Source organism: Vipera ursinii, assembly GCF_947247035.1.
Source record: "Vipera ursinii genome assembly, chromosome: 6".
NCBI classification, from domain to species: Eukaryota; Metazoa; Chordata; class Lepidosauria; order Squamata; family Viperidae; genus Vipera; species Vipera ursinii.
The window spans coordinates 86,576,346-86,594,106 of record NC_139515.1 but is presented as its reverse complement, the minus strand read 5'-3'; the positions used below and the strand labels follow the sequence as shown (position 1 = coordinate 86,594,106).

Below are 17,761 nucleotides of genomic sequence, written 5' to 3'. Positions count from 1 at the left end.
TTAAGCAAATATCCTCAACATGGTGTTATTCTACTCAAAGACTCAAAGACTCTCTTCTCTTACCAAGAAAACAGGAGCCATCATCTCTGTAGTTAGAAGACGCTGTCACAGCCTACAGAAAATCTACGAACTTTTATTTATTTATTTATTATTTATTTTATTAATTCAATTTGTATACCGCCCTGTTCCCGAGGGACTCAGGGCGGTTTACAGGGCAAAATTTAAAAACAATACAGTATAAAATTAAGTTAAAATTAAATTAAATTAAATATGGCCCCAAAAATTAAAATCCCAAACTTGCCCACCATTTAAGGAAATAAGTTGCTTCTGAAGTCCTATGTGCACACACACTTAACAGTGGTTTAGTAGGAGACATGCAGTTCTCCAAAGCGCCTGAGGGCAGGACAAGAAGCAACGGATGGAAACTAATCAAGGAGAGAAGCAACCTGGAACTAAGGAGGAATTTCCTGAGCAGTGAGGACAATTAATCAGTGGAACAACCTGCCTCCAGAAGTTGTGGGTGCTCCAACACTGGAAGTTTTTGAGAAGAGATTGGACAACGATTTGCCTGGAATGGTGTATATAGGGTGTCCTGCCTGAGCAGGGGGTTGGACTAGATGACCTCCAAAGTCCCTTCCAACTATTCTATTCTATTCTATTCTATTCTATTCTATTCTATTCTATTCTATTCTATTCTATTCTATTCTATTCTATTCTATTCTATTCTATTCTATTCTATTCTATTCTATTCTATTCTATTCTATTCTATTCTATTCTATTCTATTCTATTCCCAAAGTTTCCCAAACAAGACAAACCCACCAGGCAAAATTAAATCCACAACACAAGAGGACTCAGGAGGCAAGAAAAGTCATCACAAGCGAAGAATTCATAGCACATCATCACAGGCCAACGAATTATTCCCCAAGGCAAATATTTGTCATTTCACATTCAATGAAGTGGAGTGGAAAGCATCTTCTCCTGAGTAGTTTTTTAAAAATCTTTCCACAGGTGGTCCTTGACTTAGAGCAGTTTGTTGAGTGACCGTTCAAAGTTACAATAGCACTGAAAAAAAAGCGGCTTATGACCGTTTTTCACATGAACTGCCACAGCACCCCCATGGTCACATGATCAAAATTCACCTCTTGAGATCTCTGAGTGGTCTCCCATCCACCCCAAACCTGTTGAGCTTTTTGAGATCAGCATGGATCAGTTAAGTGCTGCCAGCTCCCTAGCCCAGGGGTAGGCAACCTTGGCTCTTTTATGACTCGTGGACTTCAACTCCCAGAATTCCTGAGCCAGCCATGCTGAGGGGAAAGGGAGAGGTTTCCATGCTGAGTCATGCTGGCTCAGGAATTCTGGGAGTTGAAGTCCACGAGTCATAAAAGAGCCAAAGTTGCCTACCCCTGGCCTAGGCCTAGGCTGCTTTATGACTGGTGGACTTCAACTCCCAGAATTCCTGAGCCAGCCGTGCTGAGGGGAAAGGGAGAGGTTTCCATGCTGAGCCATGCTGGCTCAGGAATTCTGGGAGTTGAAGTCCACCAGTCATGAAGGGGCCATAGTTCCCCCATGCTGGCTCAGGAATTCTGGGAGTTGAAGTCCATGAGTCATGAGGGGGCCATAGTTCCCCCATGCTGGCTCAGGAATTCTGGGAGTTGAAGTCCATGAGTCATGAAGGGGCCATAGTTCCCCCATGCTGGCTCAGGAATTCTGGGAGTTGAAGTCCACAAGTCATAAAAAGAGCCAGGGTTGCCTATCCCTCTGGCCTAGACAGTTTGAGGCCTTTAAGGGGAAACTCAAATACAGGTATTAGCAGTGCTTTTTTTTGTAAAAGAAAAAGGTGCCAGAACTCACACATGTCATACAACCCGCCTTGTCTACCCTACAAGGTTCCATCCAAAAAAGGTGCCGGAACTCCGTTCTGAGCGTTCTATGAGAAAATAAGCCCTGCGTATTGGTCCTGGAGTTACATCCATTCGTTTAGTGACCGCTTGAAGTTACGACGGCACTGAAAAAAGTGTCTTAGGACCATTTTTCACACTTATGACCATTGCAGCATCCCCAGGGTCACGTGATCAGAATTTGAATGCTTGGCCACTGGCTTGTATTTACGATGGTTGCAGAGTGTCCCGGGGAGGGGTGTGTGTCACGTGATCCCCTTTTGCGACCTTCTGACAAGCAAAGTCGAGGGAGGAAACCAGGTTCGCTTAACAACCTTTGTCGCCAACTGAACAACCGCAGCGATTCACTTAACAACCGTGGCAAGGAAGGTCCTAAAACGGGGCAAAGTTCACTTAACAATTGTCTCGCTTAGCAGCAGAAATTTTTGGGTTCCATTATAGTCGTACGTTGAGGACTAGCAGCCTTAGTTATTGTGGATGACTGTTTTTTTTTTTTTTTTAGGAACGGGTTAACTTAAAAAAATAATAGTCAGCCTCTAACTTACCCTAGTTAGTAGAAAGTCTGGTTTCAAATCAAGGCGATAGATTGATATAAATGACGTAGACTTTTTGTACCGTTGATATATTCAAGACCTCCGGGCGAATGAATTTATTTTCTCCCAAGGTAAAAACAAAAATAAAAAATGGGAAAAATCAATAGCGACCTTGCTGTGTTTTTTTTTTCCTTTCTTATTTATGACATGCAAATTATGCCAAAGGCCAGTTGGAAATACCAGAGATTAAAAACTTCTGGCCTGTAAGAAATGCAATATATTTATTTATTTTTTACCCCCTTTAGGAAATTAGATATTTTATAATGCACGGGGCAGATGATATTTTTGCCTGGAGCCATGTGTTGCAAAGTGTGGTTGTAGCAAAGGCAGCCACCGAAGTGTGTGGTGCATTAAGATTCCGCCGGTCCCTGGAAACCTGACAGTGATCCTTTGATCTGGGGCTGCTCTATGTGTGCGTGTGAGTGTGTGTAATAAAACCGAAATAGCCACAGACATGAAACCCAATAAATTTGAGGAACTTCGGGCTGTTCCTGCCTAAATTACATCTGAAGGAAAAAAAACAAAAAACCTGTTGGCTTCAGGGTTAAAGTTCCCCAGTTGGGACTTGTCGTTGGATAATAACCTACAAAATTCTTGGCGTGACTGACGTGAAGGTCAAGCAGGACCCTGCTCTAAATGCCAGTTTCTCATCTGCCTCCCCTTAGGGGACCAGGGGGTCTGTTTGGATAAAACTCTGCACCATCATCAAGTTTAATTCTGATCAATGAAGCTTCATAGGTGTATCCTTAAGATCCCAGAAGATTTTTACTTAATTTTGCGGAGGGGGAGGGGGTTTCATAGCTCATGTCTCCCTCAGTCCTTCCTTCCTTCCTTCCTTCCTTCCTTCCTTCCTTCCTTCCTTCCTTCCTTCCTTCCTTCCCTCCTTCCTTCCCTCCTTCCTCCCGCCATCCCTCCCTCCCCTTTCCTCCCTCCCTCCCTCCCTCCCTCCCTTTTCTTTCTTTCTTTCTTTCTTTCTTTCTTTCTTTCTTTCTTTCTTTCTTTCTTTCTTTCTTTCTTTCTTTCTTTCTTTCTTTCTTTCTTTCTTTCTTTCTTTCTTTCTTCCTTCCTTCCTTCCTTCCTTCCTTTCTTTCTTTCTTTCTTTCTTTCTTTCTTTCTTTCTTTCCTTCCCTCCCTCCCTCCCTCAGTCCTTCCTTCCTTCCTTCCTTTTTTTCTCCTGCCATCCCTCCCTCCCCTTTCCTCCCTCCCTCCCTTTTCTTTCTTTCTTTCTTTCTTTCTTTCTTTCTTTCTTTCTTTCTTTCTTTCTTTCTTTCTTTCTTTCTTTCTTCCTTCCCTCCCTCCCTCCCTCCCTCCCTTCTTTCCTCCTTCCCTCCGTCCTCTCTCCTTCCTTCCTTCCTTTCTTTCCTCCCTCCCTTCCTCCCTTCCTTCTTTTCTTCTCTCACTCTCCCTCCCTCCCTCCCTTCCTTTTCTTCTCTCCCTCTCCCTCCCTCCCTCCCTCCCTCCCTCCCTCCCTCCCTCCCTTCCTTCCTTCCTTCCTTCCTTCCTTCCTTCCTTCCTTCCTTCCTTCCTTCCTTCCTTCCTTCCTTCCTTCCACAGAATAGGTCTATCTCCTTTAAACCTCTTGGACATAACAGAACTTGATCCAGATTCCTACACGTTCTCCAGGTAAGTGAGCTTGACAAAGCCTAGAATACTCACACCGTCTTGTTTTCTATTTCCCTCCGTTTGTTTTCTCCCTCAGCTGTTAACCATCGATGACAATTTCTGTGGCCTGGATATGAACGCCCCTCTTGGAGTATCCGAGATGGTACGAGGACTGCCCATCTTCACAGAAGGTCAGGACAGAATGACATCGGTCATCGCCTACGTCTACAAGGATCATTCGTTGGCCTTTGTGGGAACCAAGAGTGGCAAGTTAAAGAAGGTAGGACTGGCTTTTCTGAAGCCATTGCGGCACACCGCCAGTTGCGTAGGTCAATGGTTCAGTTCAATGGAAGGACGAGCTTCTGACTTCCAAGGATGGCAGTATTTTCGGCGAAGCTTGGTTGGTAGTTTGAAGAGAAAGTTGTTCTGTGGAAATCGGTCCAAGTGAGAACGAGCAATCTTGAGGTCTGCTCAAGGTCTGTCTAACTAGCTAGGTTCCAGGTTTTGTGGATTGGAATAGTGGCATCTAAACCAACACGGACTGGAGATATGGGACAAGTAAATTTTATTCCCATATTTTTTCCCCAAGTATGGAAAGGAAGCTGATTTTAACAAGGTTGGTGTTGTACAGTATTTATTATGGGACAGGTAATAAACATGTAGGGACGTGGTGGCTCAGTGGGTTAGGATGCTGAGCTTGTCGATCAGAAGGTCGGCAGTTTGGCGGGTCGAACCCCGAGTGCCGTGTAACAGAGTGAGCACCTGTTACTCGTCCCAGCTTCTGCCAACCTAGCAGTTCAAAAGCACGTCAAAATGCAAGTAGAAAAATAGGGACCACTACGGTGGGAAGGTAACAGCGTTCCGTGCGCCTTTGGCGTCTAGTCATGCCGGCCACATGACCACGGAAGACGTCCTCGGACAAACGTTGGCTCTTCGGCTTTGAACGGAGATGAGCACTGGCCCCTAGAGTCGGAAACGACTAGCACGCATGTGCGGGGGAACCTTAATAAACTTGTGTTGTGTTTATTGTAAGAGTCACGGTTGCGCATTTGGATAATTCATCTAAATTTTGGTGGGCTGATAAAGACTTCACAAATTGTCCGTTGCTTAAGTGACCCTGTGTCCAAGCTAATTCCAGCACAAACACACATTGTGGCCCACGAGAGTGTATTTATAGATGCTCCAGGAGTTTATTGATTGATTGTCCAAGAAATTTCTACTCAACTTTTTTTCACTTTGGATTTGCAGAAGAGCCAATGTGACTTCATCTCATTTGGAAGTCTGGTTTTTGGTTTCTATTGTGCATCGTTCACGTAGTGGGAGGCCCGTTCCTGGCTCAGATACGTGGTTTTTAAACTTTTACAAGAATTGAGTATTTGCATTGTGATCTGAGAAGTAGGATTGAAAGAGGCATTTGACTCTGGAGAATTTGACAGTTTTGATTGTCTCTCAAGATCCATTGGAGATGACCTTCTAATGGAGAGAAATTGGCCTAGTAGCGTGTCTTAATTGCCAGAGCTTAACTGTCTGCTCATTTATTCTATCCCTGTATGAGTACATACTTTGTTCCTGTTAATATATTCTCATGATAATTGAAAAATCCTCCAGGGAGGAACGGAAGAGTAAATTTTTGCCACATAGTGAGAACCCAACTGGACTTCGTCATGGATTCTTGTCAATTATAACAGAATTTTGAAGCTTGCAGCCTGCTTTAAATAGCCTGGATCTCTTAGGATGTGACACTCTACAATTGTTACATTCTACCATTCACTGAGAATTATGAGAGAAATAATACAACCAATATATCTGTAAAAAGGAACCGTAAGAGGGTTTGGTTGGTAATTCAGGATTGTTGGTTTGGTGGGTTGTTGTTTTCTTTTTTTTAAATAAAGCTAAATCATCTTGTTGAAAGAAATATCTTCAACAGGGTCCGGTCCAAGCTGGGAATAAACAAAATGGAGACTGCTTTAAAAAGAAGGTTGTAGTTTATTGAAGAGCAAAGCCAGCTCCCGCATGGAGCTGGGAGTGGGTGGGTTTGTATACCTTCTTGGGCTTTGGTGTTTGGAGTTGCTCCTGTTTGAGACTTTGTATTTCCTGTGTCATGCACTTTGACCTGTGTCTGAGTGTGCCCTTTTGGTATTCTGATGGTGGTGGGTTAACCCTATTATATCCTAAAGGTCATGTCTTTAGAGTTTGGGTGGGTATGTAGATTTTACGGGTCTTTGTCTTCCTAATCTCATCAGTTTCTAACTTCTAGAGATGGTAGGTTCTCCTGCTTGAGCAGGGGGCTGGACTAGAAGACCTCCAAGGTCCCTTCCAGATTCTATTCTATTCTATTCTATTCTATTCTATTCTATTCTATTCTATTCTATTCTATTCTATTCTATTCTATTCTATTCTATTCTATTATTCTTTTATTCTACTCTACTCTACTCTACTCTACTCTACTCTACTCTAGTCCTACTCTACTCTACTCTACTCTACTCTACTCTATTCTATTCTATTCTATTCTATTCTATTCTATTCTATTCTATTCTATATTATCTATTCTATTCTATTCTATTCTATTCTATTCTATTCTATTCTATTCTATTCTATTCTAATTTCTTCATCCTTCTTAATCTATTCTATTCTATTCTATTCTATTCTATTCTATTCTATTCTATTCTATTCTATTCTATTCTATTCTATTCTATTCTCCAACCTTTCTGAATAGGATTGTCAAATCTGCATTTCTATAGACCTGGTTTCTGCTTGGGGCAGAGAGACGTCTGCTTGATTTCCTTTGGGGAAATATAATATTCTGTCCTTTTAAATATCCCCCTCCCTCCAAAAATTTTTTTCCTTCTCTATGAGGGTGGGTGGGTGCTGGCTTCCAACAATCTTGTGTCTTAGGAGTGGGTCACTGGAAAGAGGATCAATTTATGAATAAAATAAGATTTCATATTGCAATGTTGGACTTAGGATATTTGCGGGCATGACGTATCACTCATTCATGGGTCTTCCTTCTTTGGCGTGCACATTCTGAGTCTAGCCTTTGTCGTCAACCTTAAAGCCATGTCTATTTCTCTTAAAGGTATGAAATCATTCTTTATGAATTATTATTATTATTATTATTTGAGTGTTAGAGATGCCAAGCGCGGTGCTCCACCAGGAGGCAACTTTTAAATCTTTCGTCTTTGAAACAAACCATGGTATCTTGGTGGACATCACAAAATATCCATGAAATGACAAGGAATGGGGTTCCTATTTGCCATTTGCCTAAGAGGCCAGAAAATTATCTCAGAGAATCTTCTGGGAAAGGGGAACAAACTTACAATCAAATTACAGATTTCCTGTTTCTTTTTTAACACCAGCTTCGGGAATCTATCTGGGCCTAAAAACTCCCTGGTAAATAAAGATGACAATCTGTTATTTGTTGAAAGTCACCTTCTTATTTAACCTCAAAAATTAGAGCGTCTTAAATCAAATTAAAGGGACGCGGTGGCTCAGTGGGTTGGGACGCTGAGCTTGTCGATCAGAAGGTCGGCAGTTTGGCGGGTCGAATCCTGAGTGCCGCGTAACAGAGTGAGCGCCTGTTACTTGTCCCAGCTTCTGCCAACCTAGCAGTTCGAAAGCACGTAAAAATGCAAGTAGAAAAATAGGGACCACTCCGGTGGGAAGGTAACAGCGTTTCATGCGCCTTTGGCATCTAGTCATGCCGGCCACATGACCACGGAGACGTCCTTGGACAAGCGCTGGCTCTTCGGCTTTGAAACAGAGATGAGCACCGGCCCCTAGAGTTGGAAACGACTAGCACGCATGTGTGGGGGAACCTTTACCTTTACCTAAATCAAATTGAGTGGCGCCGGCACCAAGGCTGGCTTTTGTAGCATTCTTATTGAATTATCTTAGCATTGTCTCCAAGGGTTGTAAAAGTTTGGGGTCCTCCCCCCCATATTTGTCTTCTCTTTAGCGTAGAAATCATAAGAAGTTGAAGAATCCTCTTTTTTTTAAAAAAAATTTGAAACGATTTCCTTTCTCTTTTTCCCCCCTTTCCAGTCCCTTCAAGTTGAAAATTTCGCTGCGGGAAGATATAAATAATACTTCTGAGTTTAGCTCATTGCTATTCCAGACTCATCTGATTGGCAAGGAGCTCAGATGTGCAAAAAGGGGAAAAAATAACCTTCTGTTGGAATAAATTACTTGTTCTGTGTCATCACCTTCAGATGGTTTAAACAAAACCAAGGAAAACAAAGAAATAAAGAGAATAGATGGTACGAGGATTCACCTCAGAAGAGTGGAGGGTTTTTGTTGTGGTTGTTGTTTTGCCAATGCAACAGGTCATACAATTAGTCCTTGACCAGAACGGAGGGAGCAGAATGTCAAGGTAATGATTTAAAAGCTAACCGGCTGATGTAATATAAGGTGGATGATGCAATGATAGGAATGACTCAGCAGGGTCTGTGTCTCTTTAAGAGCAAGCAGGGTCTGTATCCCTTTAAGAGCCTGAGTATAAAAGGGAAGACTTTTCTGGAGTGTCTTTCTCTCTTCCACCTCCTGCTGTAACTGCCTGTGTGTTGGATTCTGCTGCATTACCACGTGTGTGTATAGTGTTCCTGGTGTATGACATGGTAGACAGTGTAAGCTAAACCACCATTTAATATAGACCACTGTTTGCTGTGTTTACTCCTGGGTTATCTCAGCGCAATAAAACGGTGCATGCTCTGGCACAGAATTTCAGTCGCTAAGCAAGCGGGTTGTTAAGGCAATTTCAATTCATAAGATTGAAGCACGCTCCGGGATGGTTTTTCATGCAACAGCTTGAACCTAACTGCTGAATTTATCCTCATTTGGGGGAAGCTTAACGAATACGCCGAGCCAAAACGTTACTTAAAATGGGCTGAGTTTGTGACTGCAAAAAATGCAATCCTATGAATGAATCGTGAGTCGCCGTGGCTCAACAAAATTGTACCCTGCAGAAGTGCAAATGGTTCCAATCAAAATTCTTTTGTCACGTCAGTGAAATTGGGGAGCGGGCGCCGACAATAACCCAAGGCAGTGAAAACGGTTGGCAGATTCGTCGGTTTTTTGAAACGTACAGCATCTGAGCTATCTTAAGATCACTTGAGCAAGAGATTCAGCTGCAGGAAAGATTTGAGGAATTGTACGGGAAGCTGTGGCCAGGGCAATAAAAAAACAGCCCTGACTAATTGCACTGGGAAACGTGGCTGCATCATAAATTTGAATGTAATGAAATGTGGCTTCCTATATAGTAGTTGCAGTGTCTGGACCGAGTTCATTAAGTGGCTGGAGACAAGCGAAGCCTGAAAGTAGAAATATGGACCTATCCACTGGTTTATTGTAAAGATTGCAAGATAATGTATGCAAAGTACTTTGCATACTCAATAACGTGCCATATAAATTATTATTATTGTCATTGTTATTATTGCTCCGGTGATGTATTTCCGTTTCCATGTTGTCAACTCTTGGCCGTGGACAGGTTTGTTGTTTTGTTTTTTAAAAAAACAACAACAACACACCAATTGTTTTTTTTTCTTTCTATTTCCTCTTCCCCGTGCAGTTTTAGAGTTGATGGATGCTTGTTATTTATGCGTTTTATATAAAGTTGATACCGCTCGTATTTCAAACTCCTGAGGTGTCCTGTTGGCGAAGCTCTTGCAAGCTACCCAGAAGCATAAAACACCCTCCGCTGGTTGATAAACAAATGTCATCCATGTCAAAGGAATTTTTTTTTCCCAGTGACACAGGCAATTGAAGTAAAATATTGTGCTTTACAAGAGTATATTATTAAAATGAAAATGCAGGGTGCGTCGCGGGCCGGGAGACGTAACCAAGACAACGAAGGAAGAGGAAGGGAAAGCTGGGATGGAGAAGGACAGGGAGCAAAAGAATGGAGCAGCGAGGTTACAAACAACCCATCGTGTTCTTTCCTGGAAAGGATGTACAGGTGGTCCTCGACTTAACGACCACAGTGGAACCCAATGTTTCCGTGGCTAATCGAGACAGTCGTTAAGCAGGTTTTACGACCTTTCTTGCCACCCTTGTTAAGCGGACCGCTGCGGTTGTTACGTTAGGAACACGGCTGCTAAGTGGATTTGGCTTCCCTGTTGACTTTGCTTGTCAGATGGTCCTATCCCGTGACTCGGGGGCACCGCAGCCGTTGCAACACGAGTCAGTTGCCAAATCCTGGGGGGTCACCGTCGAGTGACGTTCAGACGGTCTTAAGAGCGAGGACCACCCCTTTATTCAGCAGCGTTGCAACCTCGCACGGGCGGTGGTCGCAAAGGTGCTTCTTCAAAAGGCGACTGGACTGTTTTTCCTTGAAGAGGTTTTTGCTTCTCGTCCAAGGGGATTCTTCGGTTCTGCCATAAATTCCTTTTTTTTTCCAGGGCCAGAGCAACTTTGAACGGTCACTAAGCAAGGGGTTGTTAGTTGAGGATTACCCGTGTTGTGCTCCTTGGTTCAGCACCTCCCTCTGTTTGCAACGGATGTCGAACAAGCTACAAGGTATCTGGTGTGAATGCAATTGCAGAAAACCCACGTTGGTGGTCTCCAAAGAAGGGAAAGACACGGTCTAGGTGAGATACTGTGTAGGATCGAGCCAGAGGTGCATAATGTTAATTATGCTTGGAGGGCCCCCTGGCCTTGGTGCCCACAGCTTCTCAGCAATTTATTAATTAGAATTTTATCCTACCCTTATTGCCTTATAAGTCATTCAAAGCAGTGAGCGGGCCAGATTACTTCTTCCTCCTTCTTTTCCCATAACAACTACCCTGTGAGGTGGGTTGGGCTGAGGGAGCCAGCCCAAGTCACTCAACCAACTTTCATGCCTATGGTGGGACTGTAACTCACTGTCTCCTGGTGATTGAGCCAAAGTCACTCGGCCGGCTTTGATGGCTAAGGTGGGACTAGAACTCACCGTCACTTGGTGACTGAGCCAAAGTCACTCGGCCGGCTTTGATGGCTAAGGTGGGACTAGAACTCACCGTCGCTTGGTGACTGAGCCAAAGTCACTCGGCCGGCTTTGATGGCTAAGGTGGGACTAGAACTCACCGTCGCCTAGTGATTGGGCCAAAGTCACTCGGCTGGCTTTGATGGCTAAGGTGGGACTAGAACTCACCGTCGCTTGGTGACTGAGCCAAAGTCACTCGGCCGGCTTTGGTGGCTAAGGTGGGACTAGAATTCACCGTCGCCTAGTGATTGAGCCAAAGTCACTCAGCCAGCTTTAACACCTAAGGGGGGATTAGAACTCACTGTCTCCTGGTCATTGGCCTAAAGTCACCCAGTCAGCTTTTGTGGCTAAGGCAGGAGTAGAACTCAGCATCTCCTGGTGATTGGCCCAAAGTCACCCGGCTGCTTTTCACGCCTTAAGGTGGGACTAGCTATCACCGTATGCTGTCTAGAGTCTTATGAGAGGGTGGCGAATAAATTTAACAAATAAATAAAACACTCTGCATTGAAGGCGCCAATGAAAGGATGAGCTGCTTTAGATGGACTCTTAGTCTCCTATCCAAGCTTGGTTAGCAGTCGGGGGACAAAATGTCCAGTGTACGTTGCAGTTCAATCTAGAGCTAAGCCTCCTCCCTTTTCTTCATGACCCGTAACAAATTCTCCTTGACTACCGTTCAAGTGGAGGTCAACCGAAGGGCGGTGTGTAGCTGTCCATCCGAAGGGCCGCGTGTCATCTTTGGTCATTCCCCGGCTAGTGATATATGCTGTTCTTCTAGCATCGCCCTAATTGTTGCGACGAGGTAGAATCTATCTTTTAGTCCTGATATATCGGCAGAGCGACGCTAGGAAATGCTATAAATCACAAGCGCCTAAGCTTAAGAGTTTCCAGTGTCGTACGCAGGGCCACGTCGTTGTACAAGATTGGCTGGTACAGTTTGGGTACCTGGCAACACCCAGGCTACGCTAGTGCACAACGTTGTTATGTTGAGGAGTTTAGCCTCCTAATTTTGATTTCTCCTTCCTATTAAGGAAAGTTTAGAAGCTTAGAGCTCGTTCTGAGTTAACCTTGCTTGTTTTCCAGCGTTTGCGTGGGTCGGTTGAGGGTCCATCAGCAGACACATCGACCTACAACCAGCCTCTGAACCCCTCAGGATCGAAATGCACCACACAGCCAACGAGAGACAGCACCAACCTAATAATAATAATAATAATAATAATAATAATAATAATAATAATAATAATAATAATAATAATAATAATAATATAATAATAATAATAATAATAATAATATAATAATAATAATAATAATAATAATAATAATAATAATAATAATAATAATAATAATAATAATAATAATAATAATAATAAAGTTGGAAGGGACCTTGGAGGTCATCTAGTCCAACCCCCTGCTCAGGCAGGAAACCCTATACCATTTCAGACAAATGGCTGTCCAGTCTCTTCTTAAACACTTCCAGTGTGGGAGCATTCACCACTTCTGGAGGCAGGTGGTTCCACCGGTTAATTGTTCTAACTGTCAGGAAGTTTCTCCTTAGTTCTAGGTTGCTTCTCTCCTTGATTGGTTTCCATCCGTTGCTTCTTGTCCTGCCTTCAGGCGCTTTGGAGAATAGCTTGACTCCCTCTTCTTTGGGGCAGCCCCTGAGATATTGGAAGTCTGCTATCATGTCCCCCCTCGTCCTTCTCTTCATTAAACCGGACATGCCCAATTCCAGCAATCGTTCCTTGTATGTTTTAGACTCCAGTCCTCTAATCATCATCACCTTCAACCATCCAATGCAAGCCCCCAACACCACCAGCAGTTTACCTCCCATGGACCCCAACCTGAGGTAACCTCCCCCGCACATGACCCATCACAAGAACCTCAGTTGACACACCCACACCGGAAGCCCTTATCAACAGAAGAACACCAACATGGACATCCCCTCAACTCGGCTGAAGATGGTCACGAAACGTCTGGAAGCCCGCCCACAAGCTCGGGGAACGAGCCTTCGCCTTCGCCCTCGACCTTAACCATACCACGGATCACAAACGTGGGACTCACACCGAGTCCTGCTGGGTTAGAGGCGTATCTTGGGAAATCCAGATGGATCTGACTGGAAGGAATGTGACCGGTTTGTCTCACCGTTTTTAATCACTTCCCGGCCTTCAGGGGGTAAACCTGCGGGGCGATTCCGCCATCTTCTCAGGCGTGTACTCTTGAGGTGGTGCGAGATTTTGGTTGTCGCTTGTGGTTTTTTTTTTTTTGGTCTTTTTGTTTTGTCGCACTCTTATCAGAAGCACCCGGGTCGAAAGGGTTAGCCGGTGAGATCACCGTTGCGATGGGGATGTCCAGTTGGGGGTGTGTGTTCCTTTCAGTGGCGTAGCGTGGGGGGTGCAGGGGGGGCCGGCCGCACTGGGCGCAACATCTGGGGGGGCGCGCTCGCACTGAGCTGCTCAGGGAGCCCCAAGGGCTGCACAGAGTTGGCTTGGCTCCGCTCTCGAGCTGCTCTTTCTTGCAAAGCAAAATGAGTCCGGCAGGTGAGATGGGCAGCCACATAAACTGAATAAAATAAATAGAAGCGGCCAACTCTCCGCCCAGGCTCAGGCCAACCGCAAGCGCCCCGCAGGCGCCCCGGCAGGCTTGGCCGAGCGAAGACGGACCCGCCGGCCGGCCGGCCTAGCTTCGTGTGCATGCGTGGCTTTATTTAGCGGGGCTCACGTGCGAGCTTGAATGCAGCGGCTCTTGCAGGTCGGAGCCCTGCCCAGCCGCCCTCGAGAGGGACCCAGAAGCATCCCGCATGCGTGCGACTCTTCTTGGAAAGTCTACGCCGCTGCGGGGTGCGTCTTTTCGGCGGTGCCGTGACGTCACCGCCCGCCCGCCCCTCTATTTCCGCTTCCGGTTGCCTTGCCCCGGGTGCTGACAACCCACGCTACGCCACTGGTTCCTTTTCCATGTCCCCAACAGGAGCTGGAGCGAAGGACGCGAGCTCAACCCTGCCCCATCCCGGATCTCAAACACAGGATCGCTAACCTCCTGCCCAGCGTTTCAACCACGCGGGATAATCCATTCATCTTTTGGCTGCTCCCTGCTTACAGCTGCTTGTCGTGGTGGGCGGCCAGGAGAAAGAGACGGACTTGTTTATTTCCGAACAGATTCCCCAGGATAAATAATGAGCAGAGGAGAAAGACGTCCAAGAAATGATCACGAGGATTCTTGTGTGTGGGCTCGGATAATTGAGCAGAAGGCTCGCAGAATACGAAAGCAGGTTTTGATGGACAAGTGGCGGGGATTTCTCTCTCCTCAACCCCCCCCCCTCCCGTCCTCCCTTTCCTCCCAATTATGAATACAAGCAGGAAAAACAAATCTCTTAAATCGCAATTTAGGCAGCAGGAAGTAAGGGTGCAGTTGGATAGGTCCTTGATTTGCCAAGGTGCGAGTTGTCAGCCACAAAGAAAAAAAGGGGGCTGAAGGCCAGGGGTTCCCTACCCCGGCCACCTTAAGAGGCAGAGACTCCAATTCCCAGAATCCCCCAGCCTTTGTCTCTGTAATTTTATCCATGATTTGAAGAAAAGGATGACCGCTGAACTCTGGGTTGGGTGCGTTTTTGCTAAACTCACACCTAAGGATCCCACGACTGTTCTTGGGCGGTGCTTAGCACACAATCCCTCTGAAATAAGCAGGTTATTTTTTTTTAACTAAGAACTTTTTCCCCCAATCAATCAACCAACCAACCAACCAACCAACCAACCAATCAATCAATCAATCAATCAGAATAGAGCTGGAAGGGACCTTGGAGGTCTTCTAGTCCAACCCCCCTGCTCAGGCAGGAGACCCTGTACCATTTCAGACAAGTGGATGTCCGCTCTTTTCTTGAAAACCTCCAGGGTTGGAGAACTCACAACTTCTGGTGGCAAGCTGTTCCCCTGGTTAATTGTCCTCCCTGTTTGGAAGTTTCTCCTTAATTCCAAGTTGCTTCTCCCCTTGATTGGTTTCCATCCATTCTTTCTTCTCCTTCGGTCTGGTGTTTTGGAAAATAAATTGACACCCCCCCCTTCCTTGTGGCAGCCCCTCAAATACTGGAAGATTGCTATCATGTCACCCCTCGTCTTTCTTCTCTCCTGGATCTGGCCATACCCAATTCATTTTTTGCTGCCAGAGCTAAGCCTATTTTTATGCGCGGCAAACCCCAAAGATAATTATGCATAATAAATTCCGGATTTCCTCGCTGCAAAAGATGACCTGTACCTTAGATGGGATGACAATGGAGATAAGGTCCTGTCACTCCGTTCGTGCTAAGATTGTCGCCCACGGGAATTAATCGATGCGTGCTATTCTTAGAGGCAGAATAAATCTCGCCGTCACTATCTTGTCCCATTCTTAATTATATAACTATCATGTCCTCTCTCTATCCCTGCCAGCTCTCTTTGGCCGTAATCCCCGCTTTGCTTGCGTTCGCCGTCTTCCTCTTTTTTCTTCAGAAGGGGCCGAATGCTTGTTTAACGGGATGTTTCTGACTTTAAAAGACGTCGCAGCGTGACATTGGCGATGTGGCTAAGGTGAACCAGGAAAAAGGAGATTTGTCAATGGAATACCTAATCTCCTCTCAATCCAGACTCTGGTCCAAAGGCTTGGCAATAATAATAATGATGATGATGATGGTCATTTAGTGTTCTTGAGGTCATTTAGTCCAACCCCCTGCTCAGGCAGGAAACCCTATAACATTTCAGACAAATGGCTGTCCAGTCTCTTCTTCAAAACTTCTTGTGTTGGAGCATTCACCACTTCTGGAGGCAGGTTGTTCCACTGGTTAATTGTTCTAACTAAGGAAGTTTCTCCTTAGTTCTAGGTTGCTTCTCTCCTTGATGAGTTTCCATCCATTGCTTCTTGTCCTGCCTTCAGGCGCTTTGGAGAATAGCTTGACTCCCTCTTCTTTGGGGCAGCCCCTGAGATATTGGAGCACTGCTATCCTGTCCCCCCTGGTCCTTCTCTTCATTAAACCAGACATACCCAGGTATGGTTGAACCATACTTCAGGTACGGTTGAACGACAGCTCCTGGATCATTGGCTGGTGCATTTATTTACAACAAATGCTTCTATTCCACTTCAGCCTTAAGCAGCTTAGTAGCGTCACTGAGCAGAAAGCGAATGTAGGCTTTTCCCAAGGAGGGGTCTGGTTCGACTGCTGGGCCCTCGTTAATCTCCAAAGTGGATATAAAATATGTAGCTTAAGCCGGTATTTGATTCCAGTTGGAGGAAAGCAAGGCCGAATCTGGCAGTTCTAAACGATGAGCCATCTTCTGTCTCCCCCAGAGAGTCAAGGACCAACTTAGAACGAAGGAGAAATTTCCTAACAAGTGAGAACAATCAACCAGGGGGACTGTTTGCTTCCAGAACTTGTGGGTGCTCCAGAACGGGAAGTTCCCAAGAAGAGATTGGACAGCCATTTGTCTGGAATGACGTAGGATCTCCTGTTTGAACAGGGGGGCTGGACAAGAAGATCCCCAAGGTCCCTTCCAACCCTATTATTTTGTGTTCTATGTCAGGGGTCTTCAAACTTGGCCCTTTGATGACTTGTGGACTTCAGCTCCCAGAATTCCATAGCCAGCGTGCCTGGCTGAGGAATTCTGGGAGTTGAAGCCCACAAGTCATAAAAGGGCCATGTTTGAAGACCCCTGGCTTATACGGTCCATGCTGGATGAGGAATTCTGGGAGTTGAAGTCCACAAGTCATAAAGGGCCAAGATTAAAGACCCCTGCCTTATATGGTCCATGCTGGGTGAGGAATTCTGGGAGTTGAATCCCACAAGTCACAAAACGGCCAAGTTTGAATATTCCTGGCTTCTATGGTCCATGCTGGCTGAGGAATTCTGGAAGTTGAAGTCCAAGAGTCACAAAAGGGCCAGGTTTGAAGACCCCTGGCTTCTATGGTCCACGCTGGGTGAGGAATTCTGGGAGTTGAAGTCCACAAGTCATAAAAGGGCCAAGGTTGAAGACCCCTGGTCTATGTCCTCCTTTTCCCCCAGGGTCTAACACCTAAGCTGTCTACCAAAAGTCAGAGGGGGTCAGCCTGTTCTCCAAAGCACCTGAAGACAGGATAAGAAGTAACAGATGGAAACCAATCAAGGAGAGAAGCAACCAAGAACTAAGGAGAAATTTCCTGACCAAATAATTAATCAGTGGAACAACTTAACTCCAGAACTTGTGGGTGCTCCATCACTGGAAGTTCACAAGAAGAGATTGGACAGCCATTTGTCTGGAATGGCGTAGGATCTCCTGTTTGAGCAGGGGGCTGGACAAGAAGATCTCCCAAGAAGAGATTGGACAGCCATTTGTTCCAAATGCATAGGGTCTCCTGCTGAATCAGGGGGTTGGACTAGAAGACCTCCAAGGTCCCTTCCACCCCTATTATTCTATGTTCTGAGAGCCTTTGATTAAATCAGCTGGATGTGATGTAGTGGTGCCTTTGGCTAACTCTTCACCTAAATTTGCAAGCCTGTCCTTCCAGGAACGCAGTGGTCTGAGAACCCAAGATTTGATTCTTCCTCCAAACCGTAAACCACATCCGTATCCCGAACATCCTCAAATCACTTCTACAGTGGTTTGAAGATGCAGTTGTGGAAGACCATCACATGTCACATTTTCCCCTCAAAGACCTGAGAGTTGTTCTAAGGAAGAGCAGTCAATTTTGCACATGCCAAACCATTTGTCAATGCCAC

General features: G+C 45.3%; 1 protein-coding gene across 1 annotated transcript in view; it reads left to right on the top strand.

Annotated features, from left to right (window-relative positions):
- The window catches only part of PLXNA4 (plexin A4), a gene marked incomplete at both ends in the record, with an annotated part of 418,983 nt that overhangs the window by 15,299 nt on the left and 385,923 nt on the right, over positions 1-17,761 (top strand). Inside the window, one exon of the mRNA XM_083365401.1 lies at positions 4,192-4,374. Coding sequence (XP_083221527.1) covers positions 4,192-4,374 — 183 coding nt within the window. The remainder of the gene's footprint in view (positions 1-4,191; positions 4,375-17,761) is intronic.